This window comes from Manis javanica, chromosome 3 (genome assembly GCF_040802235.1).
Source record: "Manis javanica isolate MJ-LG chromosome 3, MJ_LKY, whole genome shotgun sequence".
NCBI classification, from domain to species: Eukaryota; Metazoa; Chordata; class Mammalia; order Pholidota; family Manidae; genus Manis; species Manis javanica.
Genome location: NC_133158.1, coordinates 137,419,028 through 137,444,879, shown reverse-complemented (window position 1 = coordinate 137,444,879; position 25,852 = coordinate 137,419,028). Strand labels below are relative to the sequence as shown.

At 36.6% G+C, this 25,852-nt stretch overlaps 1 protein-coding gene across 1 annotated transcript in view; it reads right to left on the bottom strand.

Moving 5' to 3' along the window:
• The window catches only part of WDR49 (WD repeat domain 49), a 144,430-nt gene that overhangs the window by 33,878 nt on the left and 84,700 nt on the right, over positions 1–25,852 (bottom strand). The window contains exons 8-11 of the mRNA XM_073230429.1: positions 14,024–14,188; positions 10,710–10,825; positions 3,334–3,464; positions 1,113–1,211 (exon numbers count right to left, since the gene is read on the bottom strand). Coding sequence (XP_073086530.1) covers positions 1,113–1,211; positions 3,334–3,464; positions 10,710–10,825; positions 14,024–14,188 — 511 coding nt within the window. The remainder of the gene's footprint in view (positions 1–1,112; positions 1,212–3,333; positions 3,465–10,709; positions 10,826–14,023; positions 14,189–25,852) is intronic.

Sequence of the window (25,852 nt, the reverse complement as noted above, 5' to 3'; positions counted from 1 at the left end):
AAGCCATATGAATAAAAACTGGGGAAATTCACTTCAGAATCTGTGAATAGTCTGCACATAGTTATGAAAAATATATATCTTAAAATTTTCAAAGCAAGAAATCTATAAAAATGCCTCCCCTGTCTTTTAGAAATTTGATATTATTAGCTTTTCTCTTATCTCTTTCCCCATGTTTTTAATCATACCACAGTTAGGTTTGTGGAAAGAGCAAGATGACACTACCCAGAAGGCCGATGCACAGAAAGAGGCAGAGTTTCACCCTGTCCACGGAGGGTTCCAACGAACCCTGACGGTCAGCTCTTTGTACATAAAGCAGGTCAGAACTTTGTGCCTGCAGTCAAGTAAGCCCTAAACTTCTTAACAAATTACTCCCTCAGCTTTTCACAAAAAAAAAAAAAAAAAGATGTATCTGTTGACCTCCTTTCCTAAGGTCCAATTCAGCCTCTGTGAGTTTATCCAATTAGACATCAGAACCTCGCTGGGCCATGAGGAATGGCATATTCATTACCCAAGTAAATAAGTCTAAGGAAAAACCTTTGGTATCTAAGGAAACTAAAATAAAATGTGAAAGGCAATTGTCAAGACATTTTGCTTAAGTATAAAATATTCATGTGCTCTGCTAAACTTCCATAAAATACAATATACTCCCATCTAACACTCCTCACAGGTTTCTAAAGCAAGAAATAATTTAAGATTTCCAGGTGGCATAATATTAATAGAAGCCCAAGATTGAGCCTGAGCAGCCTATCAAGTGAGCACAAGTTTCCATTTTCCTACCAAGGGGTACCCAATGTTCTCTCAAAGGCAATCTGGCAAGGTTTCCTGGCAAAATCTAAACTAGATAGAAATGAGAGATCTGCTCCCTGCTGTCAGAGACTGAGGAACACTGATGTAGCATAAAGAGAAGGAATGGCATACCATGGAGAATTTGCTAAACCAAGTAACTCTCAAGGTTCTTTTTAGTCACTTTGACCAATGATATCACTAATCCCTTGCTCTTACAGCCAATCATCTATAATTTAGGAGCAAGCTGCATCAGGTACATGCATAAACAGCTAGGCCTACTGCGGTTTCACTCAGCCTCATTACTTTACTTTCAGACTTTCACTCACCTGATTTTGATTTTAGCAGCCTCTGGTAATCAGGGTGAAGGACATAGTGAGCATTTTCTGTGCTATTGTTCCACAGAACAATTTCCCCATCACAGCTCCCTATATGATGCAGGATAGAGAACGTAAATTGCCAAAATGTTATAAAATATGAGCAATAGCAGAGGGAAGTCATTATTACAATACTTCACATGGAATCTGGCACATAGTACATACTCTAATATTTTTGGAGACAACGAATGAATAATAGCTAGTATTTTATTTTCATTAAACTTTAGAATTTGCAATCCTCACAACATATCTGCACATTGTGATAAGAATTACTGTTTTATCTTTTTATTTTATGGTAAAAAGCACTTAGAATAAGGGCTTTGCAATTAAACAACTTGAATTTGTCCTGGGTCTTCTACCTACTAGCTGTATATAACCTTGGGCAAGTTATTTAATGACTTGATGCTGCAATTTCCTCATCTATAAAACTGAATTTAAAATTGCACTTCTCTCTTAGGGTTCTTGTGAAGAATGAAAAGTACTTAGAATAATGCTTTACTTGTTAGGAGTACAGAAAAATTATGAATTATAATTATCATGCTTTTTTATTATTGAATTAAGGCAAGCAAATTAAATCCTTCTAGGTTTCTGTTTCCTACGTCTATTCATATGTGTGTGTGTGTGTGTGGTGTCTTTTCTTTCATTCCTTCCCTCCTGTATTCTTTACTGAATATTACTTTCTCCTGTCCTAAACTTTTCCCTAATGGACAGTTCTCCCTAATGGAAAGTCCATCACAGAGAACATAGAAAAACCCAAACAGTGAGGCCAAGTCTGCCCAAGCCTATCTTGGGGAGGAGCAATGCATGCCCAGCCTGCGGCTCTTAGCAGCTCAGTGAGAACAGCTCCCTACTTCGAGGAGTGTCAGTGTCAAGTAGAGGGCAGAAGTGGAGCTGAATTTGGATGGGAGGTACAGATGGTGTCTTTCTTGGGATCTGGAGAGAGAGGACTGTAATACATACTGAATTCTGTATTGTCCTGGAGAAAGCAACCTGTGTAACTCACAAATTGGCCAAGGATGATGGATTTCCACGGATTAGTTACACATGGGAGTATCCATCTTCTGTGATTTTGATATGCCTTGCTTGTAAAGTACTTGACCAAAATTTTTACATAGGACTGATGCAAAGAGAAAGAATGAAGAGATTGTCTATTCACCAATTACAATGGTATTTTATGACACTTTCACAATAACAACTACACAATCATACACGTTATTTGTCTCCCTCAATATCAGTATATGATACTCTCTGCAAGGGTGGACTTGCAGCATCTATAAAGCAAATTCAGCTACAGAGTTGGCCCTATGGGAAAGTAATCAGGTAAGTCCTGAAAACGCTAGAAATTTAAGTGTAGATAGAAAAGTAAACTTCATGTTGTAATATGTCATATATGTCCTGAAATTTTTCCTATAAGTTTTCAGTCCTCTTAATTGATGGCATTTTTTGGTGTTATAAAAGTATTTAGGCTGCCAAAATATGACTCTCTAACTTTATGATGCAATCTGTCTTTAAAAATTATTTTCTTTGGCCAGAAATGATACAATTTCTGATCCTCTTTATTATGTTACATCAAAGTATGCCCATCGATCCTTCCAAGAACTTGGATTTGTAGACATTTCATGAAGCCAGTCTTTCATCAACATTACTTAGACTAAATTGTCTAAATAATGTCTAGTACTTAGACTAAATGGTTAATATGTTTCCATTATGAAACACCTGCATGGCACAGAAGTGTGCTTTGTGCCCAACAGCCCTAATGCTGATCCTGGAAAAAGAACAAAATAAAAGCTACATTAACTGATAAGCTTACTGTGAGCCAAGCACTGTGTGCCTTACACATACTCTCTTACTCAATTTTCACTATAAACTCAGATATTGATGTATTATTAGTAGCCAGAGAAAACTGTGATTTCAAGTTTAAGTAACTTATTCAATCTGTCGCAGTGGCAAGTGGTAGAACCAGAATCTGAAGCCAGGTAGCCAGGCTCAAGAGCTGACGATGATAACCACTAATGTATTGCCCTTGAAATAAAGACCAAGAGTAGCTTCAAGGGCAAGGGCTGATTCTGCAGGGAACCTATTCATTTTGCAGCTGAGAAGAGGCTTTTTAAAGTGAATGAGTCTGAAGAAACCAAACTTTCACAACTGATTGCCAAGTAAGGATTCAATTAACCTGTAACAAGAGTTTGTGGAGGTAAAAACGCAGCACACAAGATATCATCACTGTGCTGTGCTCCTCCTTTCCATTTTTCAGGCTGGATGAGAAATTGATTGAAGTTCTGAGGTCGAAACACAGTAATAGTCCTAATAAAAAGAATATAGAATTTAGCGGTGGATCTAAAAGTGATGTCTGTATTGAATAGCCATCATTTGGGTGGTGTGACTTGAAAGGCCTAAAAGAATGTACTACCCAAAATTTTCACCCCACCTGTCATCCATAATACTGAACTTCCCACACTGAAATTTCTTTTGGATTCTTTTTTTTTTTTTAATTTTCTGGTAAATTGTGAATATTTAACATGTAAAAGTTAATTATCCTTTTATAATCATTAGCACCAAACATGTATGCATTGATCGGGTTAATTATCCATCATCAAGACCCTAAAGCAAACTTTCCCCATATGGGTATTGTGGAACCACTAAGAGTTTTGTGATAGTCACAATAAAAAAGGGAAGAAATCTATGCAGAAATAATATTTTGTTCTGTAAACAAAATTAATAAGCTTTCTTTTCACCAGCATTTCCAGGACATTCCCTCTGGCATTTTCCAGACTTACTTGACCACAAATTCCTTTCTCATATAGCACCTTGAAGTATCACATTTGTAGAACACACATGGAAAATGCCACTTAAAGAAATGGAACACAGGACAGACATTTTGAACAGAAATCATAGTTTTCTGTTCAAGGTAAGTATCTTGGGGTACTGCTGATGAATTTGACAGGATGCAAAGAGAATGAAAAGTCTAGTGCCTGGTGGGGAAAGGAGGAACATAAAAATCAAATTGTGGGGTTATCAATACCACTGTGTTTCCACTTGATTTAAGCTCTGATGACCAGACTATGCTAAACCCTTCCCTTCTAAGGCCACATGTCTCAAACCAGCACTTTAACCACAGGCTTGGTGTCTTTACCCTCATTCTCTCATCCTCTCCTGGAAATCCTGCTTCTCTTCTCACCACTCTGAATGTCTCCCAATTTCCCTAGCGGTGGAACCCCTCACTCTCTGGAGGATGTGACTTTCTCCTCCTCCTGGAAATTCTTCTGTTGCCAGTACACTCTGCTTCTCTTCCTGCTTTCCTGATCTCCTTTTCTTTCCCAATTCTCTATTTTACCTTCCATCCTTTCTCACCTCCTTTGCATACAGGCATGCCTTACTATAGTTCCTCCTCTCCCCTTTCTCTAGACAGAAGGGCTTCTCCAGGGATTCCATATACAACCATAAGTTCCAATTTTGCCTTTATGCAATGGCTCTTAAATTTATCTTCATAACTTCTTCCAGTGTTGAGTAGTTCCCACTTGCCAGTTGCCAGTTCCATATAATTCTCCCATCAGCAACATATTGAAAATCCAAATTTACCATCTTCGTTCCACACGAGGCCTCTGTCCTAAATTCCCTAGTTTGGTTAATAGAACAGCATTTCAGCCTCCTGCATGTCTTTCTCTTCCCCAGTTAAATCAGATACTTAAATTCTACCTCTGCAATATTTTACATATTCATTCCTTCATTTTTTATATTAAACAGCCAATGACAGCTTCCTAATTCAGTGGTCACTACCTCATGGTTGAACGATTTTAACAGTCTTTTAACCACTTGTGCTGCCTCTCTCTACCCATCTCTATCGTTCTTCATTCTGCTGTCACATTAATCATTCCATTTGGGAGCTCTTCATATGCATTCTTTATAGAAGCATTTCTTGTCTTTACGTGGAAGTCCCTATTCCTGGTGCTGCAGGAGATAGAGCCGTGAGCACAAAATGACTAAAATGCAAAGTGTAATGTGGTAAATGCCCAGGAAGTACTGATCTATTGCCATAGAAGTCCAGGTGTAGAAACCACAGAAAGCTGAGTGAGGGGTCATACTTGAGCTGGACTACAAAAGATGGGTAGGATTAGAAGAGAAAGGCACTCTAGTCAGAGAAAACAGCATTCTCAAATAAGGCTAGTGCCCTGTTAAAAAAACATTTATGAGTTTTCCATTTCCTACATGGCAAAATTCAAATGTGTGGGCCTGTTATTCAAGACCCAGTTCTGCTCAGGTCCAATCTACTTTTTTTTTAAAATTGTTTCTCTCTTTTCTTCTATCCTTGCTTTTCAAAGTAAAATGGGAATGCCCAGTTAATATTTGACGGGGCTACTGGAAACCACAGGATAAATATGGTATACCTTCCTAACTTTACTAACAGAATTTGGAGAAAATATTTTCATTTTAAAATAAGGATAGATGAATTAATGTAACAGAATGCAAAATTCACCTGGATTTAAAAGATAGAATACAAGATTTCAAATATATGTCTTGCTTGCGGGAGGTGCTTTGAAGTGTTAGGGGTATTCAGAGGCTAAGTTTCTGAAGCACACATTCTTATTCAATGCAAACAATATTCTTATTGTTCTCTAGGTACTCTGCACATTTGTAGCTACTTTGTTTTCATTTGAGGTGTGCTCTCCCATCTGTCTGTGGATTTCCTTTCACACACATATCTACATCTACCTACCCAGATACCTGTTCTTTAAGTCCCTTCTTGTTCCTGTGGGCTTCCTTAATAGAGTTGAAAGAAATATTTCCCTCTTCTGACCTCTCAACTCAACCCCACAGTTACAAGCAGTGACCTACACCTATTGAGTGTGCAATAGATATTTGTCAAGTGAATGAATGAAAAATTCTCTTCTCAACTGTCACTTTCCTAAGTAAGTCTTCCTTGACCACAGCATCTAAAGACTCTCCTTTGAGTTTCTTATCCTTCACCCACCCCTCATCTAATTTTTCTTTATTAAGACATCATTATGTGATATGTGGTCTATATTTATTTTGTCTCTAGTACCATAAAGAAGCTTTAGAATAGGAGGGGCTTTATTTTTTTCCTTCTGCATCAGCAGTACCTGGAATAGTACCTAGCACTTACCAGGCTGAATCAGTTTATGAATTATTATATTTTTTCAAAATAATCAATATTAATTTTTTTAAAGATGAATATGACACTTAGAAATGTAATACAAATAAAGCCATTTGCAGTTCTGAAATTAAAATGAATCTCATAATAGCTTTATCTGCTTATATTTTTAATTTTATCTTTCCTGATAGATGAAGAGATTACCCTTTGGGAATGGAGAGTATGGGGTGGGAGTCAGAAGAAAGAGGTCAATCCTATATACCTTCTACTATCTCTTAGTCGAAATTCAGTGTCAAATGTTCTTAGTCAAGATACCAACATTAACTAGATATATTCAGGTAATACTACCCAAAGGCATAAAATGCTTTTCATAAGATAGTATAAGAAAATAGCCCTTCTGATATTTGACCTTGTGTGTCAAAATGTTGAGAAACTAATTAGCTGCTACCTTTCCCTTAAAACCCTACCTAAAACTTTCATTTGAAAGGACATTTATCCTTAAAATACCTTCAGAATCCACACATTTCTTATTTTGTCCATTTCAAAGATAACTTTTTTTAAGTTTGTGTTCTTGCCAAGAGTAAAACTGAAGTGCAGAATGAGCCAATTTTAAGGCATTTTAGGAGTCTGGGAGATCTGTTCTTTTTGACATTGAAGGAGTTTATTGGTTCCATTCCACACCTCACATTTGACATTCTAAGAGACCTGCTACTGAGTCCTTGTGTCATGATGTGAGGAGGATCAGATCTCCAGTTCAGAATTCAAATATGATGACGGTTGCATCTCAAGTGCAACAAAGTAAAAATTGTTTTAAAAAAAAAACCTCATTTGTGATGAATAAGCTAGGAGAATAACTTTTACCAAAATTTATAATATAAAAAATGTCATGGAGGAAGCAAAAGAACACAGCCACCTTAGAGGTTTGTTTGCTCCCTTAAAGGTTAATTGTTCACGTGTTGTTAGTCCAACCAGTGTTAAGAACCTATCTCTGCTGGATCCATTGCTTTTTAGGCTTAAAAGGAGTTTCTCAAAGGCAAAGAATGAGTTCATCAGCAATCAGTTCATTTCTTTTCTTCTATCTAAAATTTGTGGAGTCCAATTTGGACTGAAACTATCACAAAATTAGGTTTGAGGGTTATTTATGAATGTCAGACATACCTGCCCATTCCTGACCTCCAACATGGTTATTCAGAATAGGTTACCCTTTGGAAATTTTCATTCTGATTCTTAGCCTAATAATAGAAACCAATTGAGTTATATAGGATCACAGTACCTTAGTAAGGCAATTATTAAGAGTTTCATATCTTGTGGTAGATAAGTTTTACTGTCGAGGAGCTTCAAATCCCTAATCTCATTTCACTTAAAAATATATTTTGAAGATATTATATCAACAGCTAGTTATTGAGTACCTAATGTTTACAGAGCTCTGTGAAGGATGCTACTATCAATAACATTTTCAGAATCATTTTAAATTACACAAAGATTCTCTCTTTTAGTATATGTGTAAGTCGGGATATTTTTCAGAGATAAAACCTTCATAAATGGAGGTTTCTCTTTTAAAAGAAATAAAGTAGGAGAAATTAAGAGATTTTTTTTTTTTTTAGGGAGAGTTGTAAGTACAGAATTATAGAATTTTACCCCAGGATAAAATCTTAAACTATAATGATTATTTATTTGGTATTACCAAAGCTATACATATTACATAACTACTTTAAACAAATACAAAGATAATTGGTCATCTATTCACTTAATTTCACTAATGTAAATATGGCCTTGTATTTAGCCAGGCATAATTTATTCAGCCCTATGTCAATTCCCAGCTGGTTCTCTAAGTATATTTTCCTTAAAATAATAAGAAACACATTTCTAGAAATTCTGAATTTGGGACTTCTCTTTTCTAACAGAAATATTCTCTAGATACCAATGAACATATTTCTAAGTAACCAACATGGGTTTTTGAATTCAGGTCTTTGCTTAGGACCAGTTCACAGTGGCATTTACCATATCTATCTGGCCTTGTATGAGTATCTCCAACTAGAATGTGACTCCCTTGAGGCCAGGAACCATCTTTCTTCACATTCAGTTCATCACAGTTCTTAACTAAGTACTTTCTACTTAGATGCAACTTAAAAATATTTGTGGAAAGGAAAGGGAAAAATTAATATTAAGCTAAAACTCTGAGGTATTAAGTTGACAATACATGTTTTTTATGTGTTTCTTCAAATTCACAAAACTGATTCATTAGCTTTGATTGACATAACTAACCTACTCAATCAAATTACTTGTTTAAAAGGATACAATTGCTCTCCCATGATTTAATGATTCCATTTGCTACTCAGGACTGGTGGAAAGAGCATGGACTTTGGCACAGAATTCTCACTCAGCTGCCTACTAGCTTCGTAACCTTGCCCAGGCTACCCAACTTCCTTCCAACTTCAAGCTTCATTTCCTTCCTTGTAAAAGAGTATTGATAATATTTAGATTCCTGGTTTGTTGTGAAGAGAGAATAGATTTGCATATCTACTATTTACCTCTTATACAAAGTGTGACTATGGTTAATTAATCTCTCTAATCCTCAGATTCCCTTTCATTTCAATAAGGATTAAGTCACTCAAAAAATATTGAGACTCTAATGAGGACCAGATACTATATATGTGTGTGTGTGTATGTATGCTTATTAGATGCAATTATGTGTGTATATATATGTATGTGTGTGTGTATCTAGGCTGAATAAACCTCAGAAGCTAGAGAGCACAAAGACAGAAAGAGGGCATATTTCCATCCCACGAGTAAAGAGAGATGTTCTGAAGGAGAAGGTGTATAAATGAGATGAAATAGGAATAAACATTAGCCACATAAAAAATATTTAGAGAGAGATTTCATGACACAGGGAGAAAATAAAGGCATGGGGGTGTGAAACACTGCAGTTTATGTGGGACCCTCTGATATAGCAGGTTCCCACTTGAGCTTGGAATACACCCAAGAATGGGTGAGAATAAGAATGAAGAAGAACTTTTCCTCCTCTCATTTTAGTCTTTCCAAAGTTTCCTCCCCAAGACTGTAGAAAGTGAACACCCACCAACAGAGGTCAGATCATCGGTGTTCCTCTAAACCACATTAAGATGACTTTATTCATCTAGTCTTTTTTAAATTTTACCCTCTAAACAATAAAAAAAAATAATACTTTTTTTTCTAATTTCTAACTATAGACATCAAAAATACATAATTAAGAAAACAGTACTCTCCAAAGTTTGGACATACATTAATTTTTTGACTCTTTTTTGCTTTGTTCAAAATTTAAACTGGATAAAGTACATACTTCCCATCTACCCTACCATGACAGTAAAGGATTAAACTTAGTCTTTGCTGCAGCCCAATTATTAGGTCACAGTCAATGGATCATGATTGTCCCCAGGTATGTGAAGAATCTTTGTCTTTCAAAGGTGAGAATGACTGAATTTCTTAATATCAAGTATATCATACTTTCCAGTGTATATATTGGACTATACTTTCATTCCATAGAGTCAAACTACTCCTGAAAACTAAGCTGTGAGTGGCACTAATGTTTTATTTGATATTACCAAATTTATTTGGTATGTGTATGCACATTTGCATTAGAAGAAAAGTCTTTTGTATGATTGATAAAAATCCCAAGTACATGCTGCTAGTTTTCTAGGTATAAAATCTGATTTAATCCTAGCTTCAAACCACAAAGATCATAATCCCATAGTAAATAATGTTAGGCAATTGCCTATTAGAGCAATATTTTGTGAACTGTTGAATTTATGGACAATATATTTTCAAAACAGAACACACTTAAATTTTTCAAGTGCTTATACAATGCCATAGAAAGGGCCCGGTTTATGATTCCTTGGTTCTCACAGAAAAAAAGAAAAGAAAAGTAATTTTCCTTATAATGAAATGGAAGAGTTGCTCCTAGAGAACAGCAAGCGAGCTGTGAAAGGCCCTCTCTGCAGGGATATGAAGAAACTGCCACCACAGTTCTCAGCAGGCGATTCCCCTCTTGTGCCGCAATTTGGTTAAGTTACGAGAAGAAGGAGAGTTTCCTTTACAGTTGACGGGATATAATTTACACATTAGGAATTTATTGACTGTAATATTTGGGAAACTTCTGGAGTTAATACCCAGAAAGTGGTATTATGTACCTATCTGGAATGGTTAGAGAAAAAGACAGGTTTTTCTTGGAGAAAGCATTGTAACAGTTCTCAAAGCTGCTCAAGCTACATGACCTTATAGAATGTTGGGCACTAAGAATTCACCTCTTTTTACTGTTCCAATTAGTTTCACTCACCTAGGACACCATCAAGTTAATGACTCAGAATCCTGTCAAGATTTCTATGTTCTTTTACCTTTTAGATTTTGATCCAAATAAAAATATTCTTTTACTGTCCTACAATTTTTCAAGAAGTGTGTCATACCTCTCCCAGCCTGTCACCAGTATTGTCTTCTTAAGAACCAGAATCTGTGAAATATCCACAGCTCCTTCTTGCCCAACATATAGTATGTGGTGACAATATCCACTGAAGTCCCATACCTTGAAGAGAAAAACTGAAATCACTTTGAGGCAGAAAAAGAAAAAGTCTTCCTCAGTGAGTAAAACCACACAGTGCAATAAAATTTTCTTAAACTTTTGTGTTTATATTCTGGACAAGGAGTCATTCACAAGAGTTATGTAAGAATTTAAGAAAATCCTCCTCTTGTCAGTCTATTCTAGTGGCTGATTCAGAGGCTATACATTAGTATGTATTTTTTAAGGGGTAGGCAATATAAAATCATGAAGTGTCACTTATGAGAGTCTGTCAAAATCCTTGTTCTTTCTTTAAAGTGTGTTTCTCTAGGTTTTACTTTCCTCACTTATGACACAGAAAACTTACTCTTCTTGGAAGATTAAACATCTAAGTCAGAGCCTGAAACAGTCATTATGTACAAGGTTTTCCATCTTCTGCCAGTAAACCCTCCTGGTGACACTGGGAGCCAGACCCAGTTCCAAAGAGGCACAGCATTGCTGGTTCAGCTCCTCAGGCAGTGGGTGAGGGTATACTGCAGGACAGGGCATCACTAAGTCACTGGCAGTTTTTGTATAGCATCTGCCACAGAAAAACAAATTATGCTCATGGGTTAGAAAGATAAATAAGAAGCCAGTACCTTTTGAAGTACCTTCAAAAACTGGGCCCTACTGTGAAACATTGCTGGTAGATCATGCACAAAGGGCAATTTGCATTCTATCAAATTTAAAATGCATATACCCTTTGACTCTAAAACTCAACTTCAAGAAAATCATCTCAAAGAGCTACTCATATGTGTGAAATGACACATTTTGAAATATATTCTTGAAGCATTGTTTGTAAAAGCTGAAGATTTTAATCAACTTTATTGCTAATTTTGAGCAACTATATATACAGTGACATATAATGTAGCCATTAAGAAGAATATGTCATCTTGTATTTCTAAGCTCTGCCAATACTAGACCAACTATGGAACCTTAAGTTATTGCTTTATCTCCTTGGGCTTTAGTTTGCTCAAATGTAAAATTGGTATAATAATAGTACCAACCATAGAGATGTATATGTGTGTGTGTGTGTGTGTGTGTGTGTGTGTGTGTGTGTCTGTGTGATGTGCTTAGAACAGTGCCTGATTACCAGGAAGCATACAATAAAATTTATTATTATTGTTATTTATTTAATATTATTATTATTATTGTATATATTCATATGAATCAATGTCCAAAACAGAAAAATGCAAAATGTAGAACAGGCTGTATAGCATCTGCCACAGAGGAACAAATAATGCTAATGGGCTAGAAAGATAAATAAGAAACCAGTAATGGTTGCAGCTCCAAGGGAAGAGGTGGGAACAGGAGGGAGAAAGAAACTTTCTTTCCATTGTATGTCTCTTTATATTTCAAATTTTGTGGTATACAGCCATTAATTATTCAAAACCTTAATTAATTTAAAAACAGATACTTCAAAACCATGACAAATAGGGCTATACTTTTAAATCTTTACTGGCACAAGTACTGGTTTTGGATTCTAAATCATAAATGAGATTGGAAAATGTCATCTATTCTTCTTTCTTCTTAGAATATGGCCAGAGCAGCTCAGCCCTGATTTATGTATCCAACACAGAGGTTGCCAAATTTCAGAATTCTGCTGTGCTATTGTGATAAAGATAAATGTACCTTCAAAAGCTGTGATTATGCTACTAAATTTACATTAACTTCTCAGATGTCAGGGCTTGAGCTGAGATGGTGAAGGGGGTCACAAGTTCCTCACCCTTGTCACTGCTTTCCTCTAAACATGGCTACTGCCAAGCTCAGCTAAAATAACACCCACAAACAGGTATTGTAAAGATCTAAGTGTCCCCAGATCCCACTAAGTGCCCAGGGTGGGACCATCTACAGGCCTTTAGTACCCATCTACAAGTCTGCCTCAAGCTGAACTCTATAACCAGTTACCTTCCAAGACAGAGGCAAAGGGAACTGAATCCATTTGCTTCATTTTTCAATTCATGCTCCAGGACTGGAAAGGGGGATTCCAGCTTGCTGCTTTTGCCTAAGCCACCTAATGCCCCAGGTCTAGTTAGTCATGTTTTACTGCAACCTGACTATTGAGATTAAGGTTGTCCCATTACCTTCACACATCTTACCAGTTCTCCCAGGAACTAGACTGCTTAAACCGAAGCTCCCAGTCTGTAACTCATGACATTAACTCTCCCAAAGGCATAGCTTGGCTGATTTCCAGAGATCCCACTGTGTCCTGCCATAGCACTCACTTCACATGAACCACTGCCAGCCTAGAAACCCCCCTTGGCTCCCCCCACAATGTTCTACACACATATCCAGATAGCTTTGCCTACCTGAATGCATCATATACCCTACTATGGAAGGTACATCCAATTAATACCCTTCTGACTCTAGTTATGAGAGAAGGTTGAGAACCACTCAAAGCTTATCCAGAAAACTGCCTACATTGCCTCAAAGAATCACAAACCATCTCCAATCAAAGACTGCCATTATTCTTGGAGCTGAGGGGGGCAGAGAAGATTCACTGAAGGACATGATTTCAGATATCAAATATCTAGTTTTCCATGAAAATTCATTATTTTTGCAGATTAAAATTGCACCTTCTTCCCAGAAGAAATTCATAGTTATAAAATTAGAAAAGTGGAAATATAAAAATAGTGTTTATCTAGGAATATATAGTAAATAAGATTATCATGTTCTCCCTGTGGTCCTTCTTCACGACCTCACTTTCCTTCACATAAAAACACAAATTACAAAATGAGTTGATTTTAAAATATTCACTTTCTGAAAAGTTTGCATCTGTTCCATTTTTAGAAGTTCACTCAGTTGCCTTGATTTCTCATTTTATAAACCAAGAAAAAGAAAACTAGAGACATTACTGAAGCACATTAAAATTAGTCAGGCCTCTTATTCCCCAAAGTAGTCCTCTATCCAGAATACTGGAAAAGGTTTTCTGAAATAAGTAAGCCCAGTTATGTTTTGACCCTAAATATTTTATTAAGAGAAATCATTTATTAATTTATCCACAGAGGTTTTATTTCCCTACCAGCTTTGCTATTAGATGGTTTGGATTGTTTATCTCTGCTCATCTTCTCTCATTTCTCTTCTTGTAAGGCCAAAGAGGCAAAAGCAAATATAGCTATGGCTGTGTCTCCTCATACAATATTTTCACCCATTCATATCTGGATATAAAAGCATCGCTGTTCTCACCTTTACAGTTCCATCTGTGCTGCCAGTCAAAAGCCGTGTCTCATTTGCATCAAGGGCCATAGTGTTGATTACTGCGTTGCCATGGCAACCAGTAAACTGCTTGATTTTCTGCCCAGTGTCTATCATCCAGAAGGAAACAGTAGACCCCACATCAGAGCTGATTACCTAAGAGAAAATGACTTTGTAATGAAATTAAATATAGTCCCAGAATCCATTTTTATTTCAATAAAAATATCTGACTTGTACATTTCCACTACTGAGATCCCCCCCAACAGTTAGAGACATTTTTGTAATGTAGTTTCTTTCTTTTTGTTAAGCTGATAACATTTCAATTTCTAGGTCAGAGCTGAGTTAATGAAGTCATGATTCTCTTTATCAGAAAAGAAAGGAATCTACTTCCTTTACCCACCATTCAGCTTAGTCTCTAGAGGCCATCCTGAAATCGAATTCTCCTGAAAATAAATATAAATCTTTTGCATTTAGAGGAAAGAGCTGATTTTATTAGTCATGGTGCTTTGACACTACTTACTGTGTGAAAAAGAAACGATTTATTATAGATTAGCTTCCATTTAGCATTCAGAAAAGAAATCACTACCAGCCATCATGGGAAAAAGTTAATTTCAACAAATTGCTAGAGCTATTGCTTCTAATGCCATTAGACCCTTTCTTCCTCATTTTGCAAGGTACTGTGTATATTTTTACAGCTAAACACAATTATCAATGGGGCACTAAAAACAAAGAATGCTAGAAGGTTAAATATAGATCTGCAAGTACACTTCAAGAGGAAGGCCACAGAGCAAACACCAGAGGCATGGGTTATAAACAGTGAGAAACATCATAGTGGAAAGTAAACTGTTAATTTCAGCTCGAGGTATTTAAGTAGCTTTTAAAAGATTTATAGGTTCAAACATCCCATCAATATGACTTTGAAACCCAAAGAAATGACAAAAAAAATAAAATAAACATACAAATCTGTGGAAAGAAAGTTGCCTGAACAATGTCTAGACTTTGAGAAAATGGAAAACATGTCGTTACCTGCTTAGGTACTGATTACCATGGTAAAAACGGATGTGTATTAAGAATACATTAAATTTAAGTATCCATTTTCATGATCAAATGGGTTAAAGTTTATCAAATGTATATTCAGAAAACCTGGAGAGCTGGTCATCAGGCACATATACCCTCATTCACTCTGTGCCCAGTTCCATGAAGGCAGTGGCTTCGCTGAAGAATCCCTGCCCTCAAGGAATTTATAGTTTGGGTTTGTACATGACAAGCACCTGGGGGACTTTATGAAACACAATTGCATACCATACTAGACTCTGATTTAACTGGACCAAGAGGGGCATTTTTTAAGAAGCTTCTCCCAGTTATTTAAGTGTACAGCCTCAGGTAAGAAGGCTAATCTAGATGGAGAAATACACAAGAACAGACAAATGCCAAACAATGCTACATGTTTAGAGGTATCACCCCTGGGTGCTGCAGGGGCACAGAGAGGAAAACCAAAACCCACTCACTGGGGTAGGGGGATGGGGAATAAAAGGTGAGGAATGTTGACCTGGGATTGAAGATAGGAACATGTATTTATTGGATGCTAAGCCCTTTACACTATCTGTCTTGCCAATGGGTCTCAGCCCCAGGCAAGTTCACTATGGATTCAATGTGACCAAAGAAATGACAGTAGAACGTTCTTGGGGCAAAAGGGTTTATTACCTGGCCTGTTCTCCCAGCGGCAGATCGAGCACTACCATCTCTGCCTCAGCCCAGAGCAGTGGACAGAGCTCTTTATCAAGTGGCTCAGTAAATAATAGCTCGTTGCTTACCAGTGTGCAAGCGGTAGCCTAGCAAAAGGCCAGTTACATCATCAAGTGGTTTAGGTTCAGTGAGAATCCTGGCCTTTGGAACCCCAACTTTCCCCACACAATCCCATTTGATCTTTATAAAAACTGTAAAATAAATAATGTCACCACCCTCATTCTACCACTGATGAAATTGAGATTCTAAGCAGCTAAGTCATTCCCAAATTTACATAATGAGGCTGGAATCATGGCTTGCCGACGACAGACACACCGTAGGCCTTCCTCTAGTCCAGTACAGTGTTCCAGAGAATGAAGAGTACTCTTAGAAAAGGGAACTTGGACAAAAGTGCAATGAGAAACAGTAAGAAGTGTCCTGGAGCCAGAGTGCAGATGGTAGGATAAAAGGTGGAATATCAGGTGAGGAAGCAAACTGGCAACAGATGCTGAAATCATTAATGAGCAATGCCACAGAATAAGGAGTCATGTGGATCGAGTTCTTTTAACAGCAAAAGGGTTCATAGATTTCATTGGACTGTCAGTGGAGCGTGTGACTCGAAATAAAACAAAGAACAATCTCACTGTTCCAAATATGGGGGAGAGTGATTCAACAGCTTTTGTGGGTTGGTTGGTGAAGATGCCTCTGGCAGCAGGGTGGAAAACAAACTGGGGTGTAGGAAGACCATTTGGAGGCTGCTGTAATAGTCCAGGTAAGAGCTGCTCACCTAAGACAGTAGTTTGGAGGTGGAGGGATTAGAATAAAAGGGCCATCATTTAGCAACTTTTATGTATCAGCAAAGAATTCATCAAGAGCATGTGATCTCACCTAGCCTTTTTCTTCCCTGAAATTACAACTCTCAATCAAACAATTTCTTACATGATGGAAAACTATATTTACGTCATGCTATTTCTCTGTGAAATCAAAAGTACGTTAAATATTTAATTATCATTGTTAAATAATGCTGTAATTTCTAGGGCAAATGACCTAGATCTTTTAAATAATATGACCTAACACTTTAATTATCATTCCTTGTAAATGATTATGATTCTATTTGCTATGGTTTGGGCATCATGCATGGTGGTTAAGAACATTGCTTGAATTTGTAGGTCAGTTGTCTCAATATGGGCTTTTTTCTTCTTTTTTTTTCTACTTACCCTCTCTAGGCTTTTGTTTCCTCACCTATACACCAGAAAATCATAGTAATTGCCTGAAACTATTTTTTTAATTTTAAATAAGCTAATATTTGTAAAGCACTTAACACTTTGCATGGCATACAATAAAACCATAAGAGTTAACTAGTGTTGCTGTTCTATTTAAATCTCATTTGTCTGACCCTTTGAGCTGAAATCATTTTTCATATTCAGATAAATTTAAGAAAAATATTGAATACCTTGTTTTCTTCCAACCATGACAGTAAATACAGGCAATTATAATTTTAGAACACAGATTTGTATATGCATATTGAAATTTCAAATTATATCCTTCTTGTGATTTTCTCACATAATTGCTTATGAATTTGGATTGCATTCATTAAAGAAAAACCCATGAACACATAATTTTCCCAGCATGAGCCAAAATTTTGACCACGCTCTTTTATGAAAAGATTAATGGTTGTGAAGGATTTATTATTTCTGTTCAAAAAGCATTTACTGAGCACCTAGTATATGCTAGGCATTCAGTACTAAAAGATGGGCATTCTCTGATGGACAGAAAAAGCAAAATAAAATAAGGCCATGTTCAAAGAAAAGACTTGCTTAGTTGTTCAAGATTGGCATCAGCCACGATACAAATCACCTAATCATCCAGCCCATCACTTCTGTCCAACACAGACATCGATCAGGAAAGAGCAACATCCACTTCTTGCTGCTTTGCACTTCCTCTCCTCTGCCCACCTGGCTGAGCCCCAACATAGTGGTCATCACTTTTCAGCACCTTTCTCTGCTCGTTTAACAATTTCTCATGAAATCTGAATCAATAATGACAACAGTGTATAGCCGGATTTCATTTTATGGCAGTCTGCCTTAAAGTGCACTCTTCAGGAAAACGTGTTAAAAAACAAGGGCTAACTATGTCACAGACATACAACCAGCGTTAACCAGAATCTGCTGTCACTATGACAGTATGAATATAAGAAAAACAAGACAGGCGAAAAGATTTTTCAAAGTTTTGTGAGAGAGGAGTGCATTTAACATCACTTGGCAGATGAAAAAGGGGGTCAGACTACAGGACTGTGGGGCCTTTATTTTTAGAAAGCTTTTTTTATTGGTAATAAAGCCCAGGAATAGGTATTGGCATCACATTTATGTTCCACATTTTGATGGTACCCAATCCCTGTAAGTTTTCAGTTCATTCCCAGCTGCTTCTGACAGACAGGGACCTGGCAATCCACAGAGCCGCAGTGGAAATAGAAATGGTACTGTCCTAATACCTACACATCAGTGCAAAAGGGCCTTGTCAGCACATCGTCACCCAGACCAGCTCACGCTCCACCTTATGCACCTGACTTAATAACTGCTTAGGGATATGTGGGTCTTTTTGTCTTTCTCATCTGAAGCTGTCACAACTAATCAGCCAATTTTAAGAGATGTGAGGCTGTACCTGTGTCCCCTAATTATCTTCTTGCTGTTCCAACAACCGTAGGCATTTTAGTTGTCTTTTATATGCACCCTAAGTCATAGATCAAAGCAAGAAAAGGAATAAAAAATTACAGCAGCAGATATTGCTGGCTACCAAAGCATCAAGACATTTGGTTTAATTGCTGTTTATAATTTTTTTTCTTTTTCTAGTCCGTGCTGTTTGTGGTCCCATAACATAAAGCAGGTTACCTCCTTTATTTACATTTTGCAGCAAATCTCTGGAAGTAACATTTCAGTAAGTGATGATGAGGTGAGGAGAATGATAGTATCTGAATACTGGTACAAACAAAGGATTCGAATATTTCAAGGCAGCCATTCTCCATTTATAAATCTTATTTGTCAGGTATCACTTCCTTTTAGATTAATTTGTAATTTGCTCTTTCAAATTCATTCCTTCAATTTATTGAACATCTACAGTAGGCAGCAGGGCACTCGAGGAAAGATCTGAGCTGAAAAAGAGAGCCATGAGGATATGCGGGTGAAGAGATTTACAGGCGATGCAAAGGCAAGGGCAGGACTAACAAGGAGGCAATAGGTGCAGGCTGCGGGAGTGGGTGGGGCGGCCACAGGGAGCTGCGGGCGCCTGCGGTCATTGTGCAGGCAACACGACACTCCCCAAATCACCGGGCACCCACAGGACCTTGCGGACAAAGTCAGAAATATATTATGCCTCCCTTTTTAGCTAATATTTAGTTAGCTTTTACCTCTGCTTTGTTCTGAGTGTCTTTACATGCATAATCCTTTGTTGTTTACAGACCTACAAGGGAGGTAACTATAATTCCTATTTTATAGAAAAGAAAGCTGTTATGTAGAGAAATTAAATCATTTGCTCAAGGTAAAGCATTGGGAATTCTGATTCTAAAACGTCACCACCTCTCTCATTCTATACAAAGAGCTAAGAAAAAACTATTTGCAAAAGTAGAGACTGCATTGGACTTCAGGTTCTGGTTCTGCATGCTTAGAAGTCATCACTCCATCCTAACAATAAGTAAAAATCTGAACAAACTGAAAAATCAGCAACTCTTCTTCTCACAGTAAGAGAAATGAGGTCATAGGGCAAATTGCTGCCCCCAAAACCAGAGAGACTAACAGGCAAACAGAGAAAATCACAACGTACCAGAGCAGAAACTCATGAACTAGGAAGTCCTCTGGAAACAGTGCCAAGACAGGAAAAACAGAACTGTAATTAACAGATCGCTGGAGGCTCAAAGTGGACAAGTCTGAGATTCCAGGAGGGACACCCTTATGTGGGGACTCCCCAATTGTGGGTTTTATTTTGAGGATATCAGTCAGGTTGTCACTGTAAATATTGCTTCTGGCCAAGGCAGAGGTCAAGGAACTATTTAGTACATCAGAGTACTCTGTTTTTCTTAACAAGGCCTGCTACCAGGAGAAACTATTTAACCAAGCCTAACCTGCTGGGATTTTTATCAGAGCCTAACTGACCTGGGGAAGGGAAATACCAAATACTAGCTTGTTCTAGCCTCTTGTTCCACCTCAGGTTGGGGAGGAGGGGAGGCAACCAGCAAGCATGTGTGAAGTTCTCAGTCCAGAAATACAGGCTCACTACAAGACTGAGATCTAATCAAAAGACTGTAAAATGTTTCTCCTTCTCTCATACTTCATCACCACATTTCTGAAGACCTATTTGCATCAGTTCCTTTTATCCAGTACTTCATGTCCAACTGTCAAGAAAAATATGCAAAACATACAAAGAGACCAAAAACATAGTTTGAAGAAACAGAGCAAGCAGCGGACTCAGAATGGCAGGGATGCTGGAATTACCAGATTGGGAACTTCGAGGATCTATTATTAATATGCTGAGGTCTCTAATGAGTAAAGTAGACAGAATGTGAGAACAGGTGAGTAACACAAGCAGAGATGTGGAAATCTTTAGAAAGAACCAAAAAGAGATGGTAGAGATCAAAAACTGTAACAGAAATTAAGCATACCTTTGATGGGCTTATTAGTAGACTGTATGGCCAAGGAAAATCTCTGCGTTTCAGAATAAACCAGTGGAAAGCTCACAAAATTAAAAGTAAAGAGAAGAAAAAAAAAGTAAAGAGAAGACTGAAAAAAGCAAAATGCAATATCCAAGAACTGTGGGACAGCTACAAAGTGTGCAATGTTCACATAATGAGAATACCAGTAGGAAAAGAAAAAGAGGAATAGAAAAAAACACCTAAAACACTAATTACTGAGTAGTTCTACAAGTTAATGTTAGACACCACACTATATATCCAGTAAGCTCACAAAGCACCAGGCAGGATAAATGACCAAAAAAGTTAATTTAAAATAATAAATAAATAAATAAATAAATAAATAAATAAATAAATAAATAAACAAACTATACCCAGGCCTATCTTATTCAACAACAGAAAATCAAAGATAAAGAAAACATCCTTTTTCTTTAGGAAAAAGGTACCTTACCTACAAAGAAAAAAAAATTACATCTGACTTCTACTTAGAAAACATTCAGCCAAGAAAGGAATGGGGTGAAATATTAAAATGTTGAGAGAAAAATCCCACCAGCCTTGAATTCTGTATTCTAAAAAAGTAACCTTAAAAATAAAGGAGAAATACTTTCTCAGACAAACAAAAATTGAGGGAATTTGGTGCCTGTAGACCTGCCTTCAAAATATGTTAAAGGAAGCTCTATAGAGAGAAGGAAAATAATAGAGGTTAGAAAACTGATTCTACGTAAAGGAGAACATTAAAGAAGGAATAAGCAAAAGTAAAATAAAAACTTTCATTTTCCTTATTCTTAATTGACCTGACACTTAACATTTGTTCAAAACAATAACAGCAACAATATATTATGTATGCTTACATATACATATATGCCTATATATTAGTGAAATGAATTATAGCAATGATACAAGGGACATGAGGGAGAAATTAGGCTATTTTATTACTATTATATACTAACACTGTGAAATGATAGGGTGTTATTTGAAAGTGGACTTGAATTAGTTATAAATGTATATTGCAAACTCTAGAGCAATGATTAAATTTTTAAAAATATATAACTGATATGCTAAGAAAGGAGAGAAAAGGAATAATATAAAATGCTCAGTTCAAACCACAACAGGCAGAAAAAGAAGACAAAAATTAGAACAAAGAACCAACAGAAAGTAGCAGCAAATATAGTAGATATTAATCCAACTGTATCAATAATCACTTTGAATAACAATGGTTTAAATGCACAGATCAAACCAGATTGTCAGAGTGAATCAAAAATCAAAACCCAACACTATGTTGTCTAAAAGAAACGTAGTTTAAATTTAAAAGCACACATAGAATAAAAGTAAATGTATGAAGAAAAATATACCATGTTAAAAAAAATAATCAAAAGGAAACACAAGTAGAGATTTTAGTTTCAGATAAAGCCAACTTCAGGGCAAGGAAAAGTATCAGGAATAAAGAGAGACATATAATGATAAAGGGTTTGATTCTCTAAGAAAACATAGCAGTCCTCACTGTGTGTATATATATAACAACTGCATCAAAGTGTGAGGCAAAACTGGCAAGGAGAAATGCATGAATCCACAATTATAGTTGGAGATTTCAACATTCCTCTATTACAAATGGACAGATCCAGCAGGCAGAAAATCAGTAATGATATAGTTGAGCTCAAAAGTACCATCAACCAACTGGATATAATTGACATCTATAGACTACTTCATCCAACAACAGCAAAGCATGCATTTTTCTTAAGCTCACAAGACATTCACAAAAACAAAGCCGTAAAATACACCTTAACAAACATAAAGGAACAGGAAGTCATACAACATCCGCTCTCAGAACACAATGGAATTAAACTAGAAACCAAAAACAGAATAACTGGAAAACCCAAAAATTTGGAGATTAAAAAACACACAATATTTATTTCTAAATAACACATAGGTCAAAAAAGAAATCTCAGAAGAAATTTTAAAATATTTTGAGTGAAATTAAAATGAAAATACACCTTATCAAAATTAATAGGTTGCAGAGAAAGCAGTATGTAGAAAGAAATTTATGACATTGAATGCATATATTAGACAAGAAAAAAGATTTGAAATCAATTCTCTAAGTTTCCACCTTAGAAAACTAGAAGAAAAATGTTAATATGATTAAAAGTAAGAAGAAAAGGAAAAATAAATTTAAAGCTAAAATCATTGAAATTAAAAATCAAAATCAATAAAGTCAATGAAATCCAAAGCTGGTTTTTTGAAAAAAAGAGTTTTATTATCAATAAAATTGGTAATACTCAGCCAGACTGAGTAAGGAAAATAAAAAAGGAGAGAGAATACAAATTACTAATATCAGATATGAAAGAGGGGATATTACTAAAGACCCCATATACATTAAAAGAATAATAGGATACTAAACAACTCAATGCCCACAAGTTTGACAACCTAGATGAATTGGGCTAATTTATTGAAAGATCCAATCTTCCCAAACTCATACAAGAAGAAATAAGTACATGAGAGGAAACAGACAAAACAGAAGAAGTCTGAATAGGCCTTTATCTATTTTAAAAAATTAAATCAATAGTTAATAATGTTCCAAAACAGAAAGCGCCAGGTCAGATGGTGGATTCTACCAAACCTTTAAGAAAGAAATTATGCCAATTCTCTACAACCTCATTCAGAGGACAGAGCAGAGGAAATACTTTCCAATTCATTTCATGAGGCTAGCATTACCCTAATACCAAAACCAGATAGAAACATTACAAGAAAAGAAAATTACAAATATCTCACATGAACACAGATGCAAAAATACTTAACAAAGTAATAGTAAATCAAATCAAACAATGCAGAAAATGTTATATACCACAACCAAGTGGTATTTATCCCAGTTAGGAAATGCTGGTTCTATATTTGAAAATCAATTAATGTAATCCATCACATCAATAGGCTAAAAAAAGAAAGAGCGCATGATTGTATGAACAGATGAAGAAAAAGTATTTGATGAAATCTAACACCCCATGCATGATAAAAAAAAAACTCTCAGTAAACTAAGAATAGAGAGGAACTTCCTCCACTTGATAAATACTACTTATAAAAAACATATATCTAACACCATACTTAATAGTGAAAAACTTGAAACTTTCCTACTAAGGTCAGGTAAAGGGCAAGGATATTTCCTCTCACCATTGCTTTTCAACATAATACCTAATGCAATAAGACAAGAAAAGGAAATAAAATATATCAAGATTGGGAAGGAAGAAATAAAACTATCTTTGCTCATAGATAACATGATTATCTATGTAGAAAATTTGAATCAGCAAAAAATCCCTTGAACTAATAAGCCATTACAGCAAGACAGCAGGATACAAGGTTAATATACAAAATCAATTGCTTTCTTATGCATCATCAATGAACAAGTGGAATTTGAAATTAAAACCACAATACCATGTACATTAGCATCCAAATCCAACAAAATATGTTTATAATGTATAGAGGAAAACTATAAACCTTCAATGAAATCAATAACTAAATAAATGGAGAGAGATTCCATGTTCTTGGATAAGACATAATATTGTTAAGATCTAAGTTCTTTCCAAGATAATCAATAAATTTCATCAAAACCCCAGCAAGTTATTTTGTTGATACTGACAAATGGATTCTAAATTTTATATAGAGAGGCCAAACAAATGAACTAACACAATATTGCAGAAGAACAAAATCAGAAGACTGACTGCCCAATTTTACAACCTACTATAAAGCTGCAATTATCAAGATAATGTGATATTGGTGAAAGAATAGACAACTACATCAATGGAACAGAATATAAAGCCCAAAAATAGATCCACATAAATATAGTCATTTCATCTTTGACAAAGAAGCAAAGCAATACAATGGAAAAAAGATTATCTTTTCAACAAATAGTGCTGTAACAACTGGACATCCACTTGTGAAAATACGAATCTTTATATAGACCTTCTGCTCCTCAGAAAAACTAACACAAAATGGATCACAAACTTAAGTGTGAAATATAAAACTGTAAAACTCAAGAAAACAGGAGAAAATTTAAATGACATTAGGTTTGGTGATGACTTTTTAGATAGAACTCTAAAGGTATGGACTATGAAAGAAATAATTGATAGGCTGGATATCATTAAATTTAAAATTTTCTGCTCTGCAAAGGACACTGTCAAAAGAATGAAAAGAAAAGCCACAGGTTGGAAGAAAATATTTTCAAAAGATAGCTGATGAAGCACTGTTATCCAAAATATACAAAGAATACTTAAAATTCACAATAAGAAAGCAAACAACCCAATTAAAAAAAATGGCCAAAGACCTCAACAGACACCTCACCAAAAAGAAAACAAATGGCAATTAAGCATATGAAAAGACATTCCATACCACATGTCATTAGAGAAATGCAAAGTAAAACAGTTTATTAGAGACTATTTATTTATCTACACATCTATTAGAATGACCTAAATCTAGAAAACTGACAACACCAAATGCTGGTGAGGATGTAGAGCAAAGGGAACACTCATTCATTGCTGGTGGGAAAGTAAAATGGTACAGATACTTTAGAAAGCAACTGGCGGAGGCAGAGCCAAGATGGCGGCATGAGTAGGACAGTGGGAATCTCCTCCTAAAAACATATATATTTTTGAAAATACAACAAATACAACTTATCCTAAAAGAGAGACCAGAAGACACAGGAAAACAGCCAGACTACATCCACACCTGCAAGAACCCAGCGCCTGGTGAAAGGGGTAAGATACAAGCCGCAGCCCAGCGGGACCCGAGGCTCCTCACCCCAGATCCTGGCGGGAGGAGAGGAGTCGGAGCGGGGAGGGAGAGAGAGCCCAGGACTGCTGAACACCCAGCCCCAGCCTTCCGCACCAGATCGCAGACACAGTGCATGTGTGGGGTGCTGGGAGCTAGGGAAGAAGGACAGTAGGACCTGTGAGTGGGTTCCGAAGCCAGCACCCCTGTGACAAAGAAAAGCGAGTGCTTTTTGAAAGTCTTAAAGGGACAAGGACCCCACAGCTGGATGGAAGCAACCCAGGTCACAGTCCAGAAGATGGAAATTCCAGGGAACTCCAGGCGCACTAACCCCCTGGGCAACAGCTCTGAGACCCCTCACAGAGGTAAACAGCCAAACAGCCCCCAGTTCATTACCCCTCCGGGGGCCCACCATAGCAGAGAAGCAGCCTGAGGCTGGCCACGCTCTCAGCAAGGGAGCTTCCTCCACACCAGCGGGGTAAGATACAAAGACTCAGTCTACACGCAATTGCCCAACACAAGCCACTAGGGGTCACAGTTGTCCCAGTAAAGAAAGGCCAGGAGCCAAATGGAAAGACGCTAGACTCTCCCAGCTGATAGATGCGTCAATAGCACTCCACTGCACCTATCAGTATGAAAAGGCAAAAAAAAATTTAATGCAGACA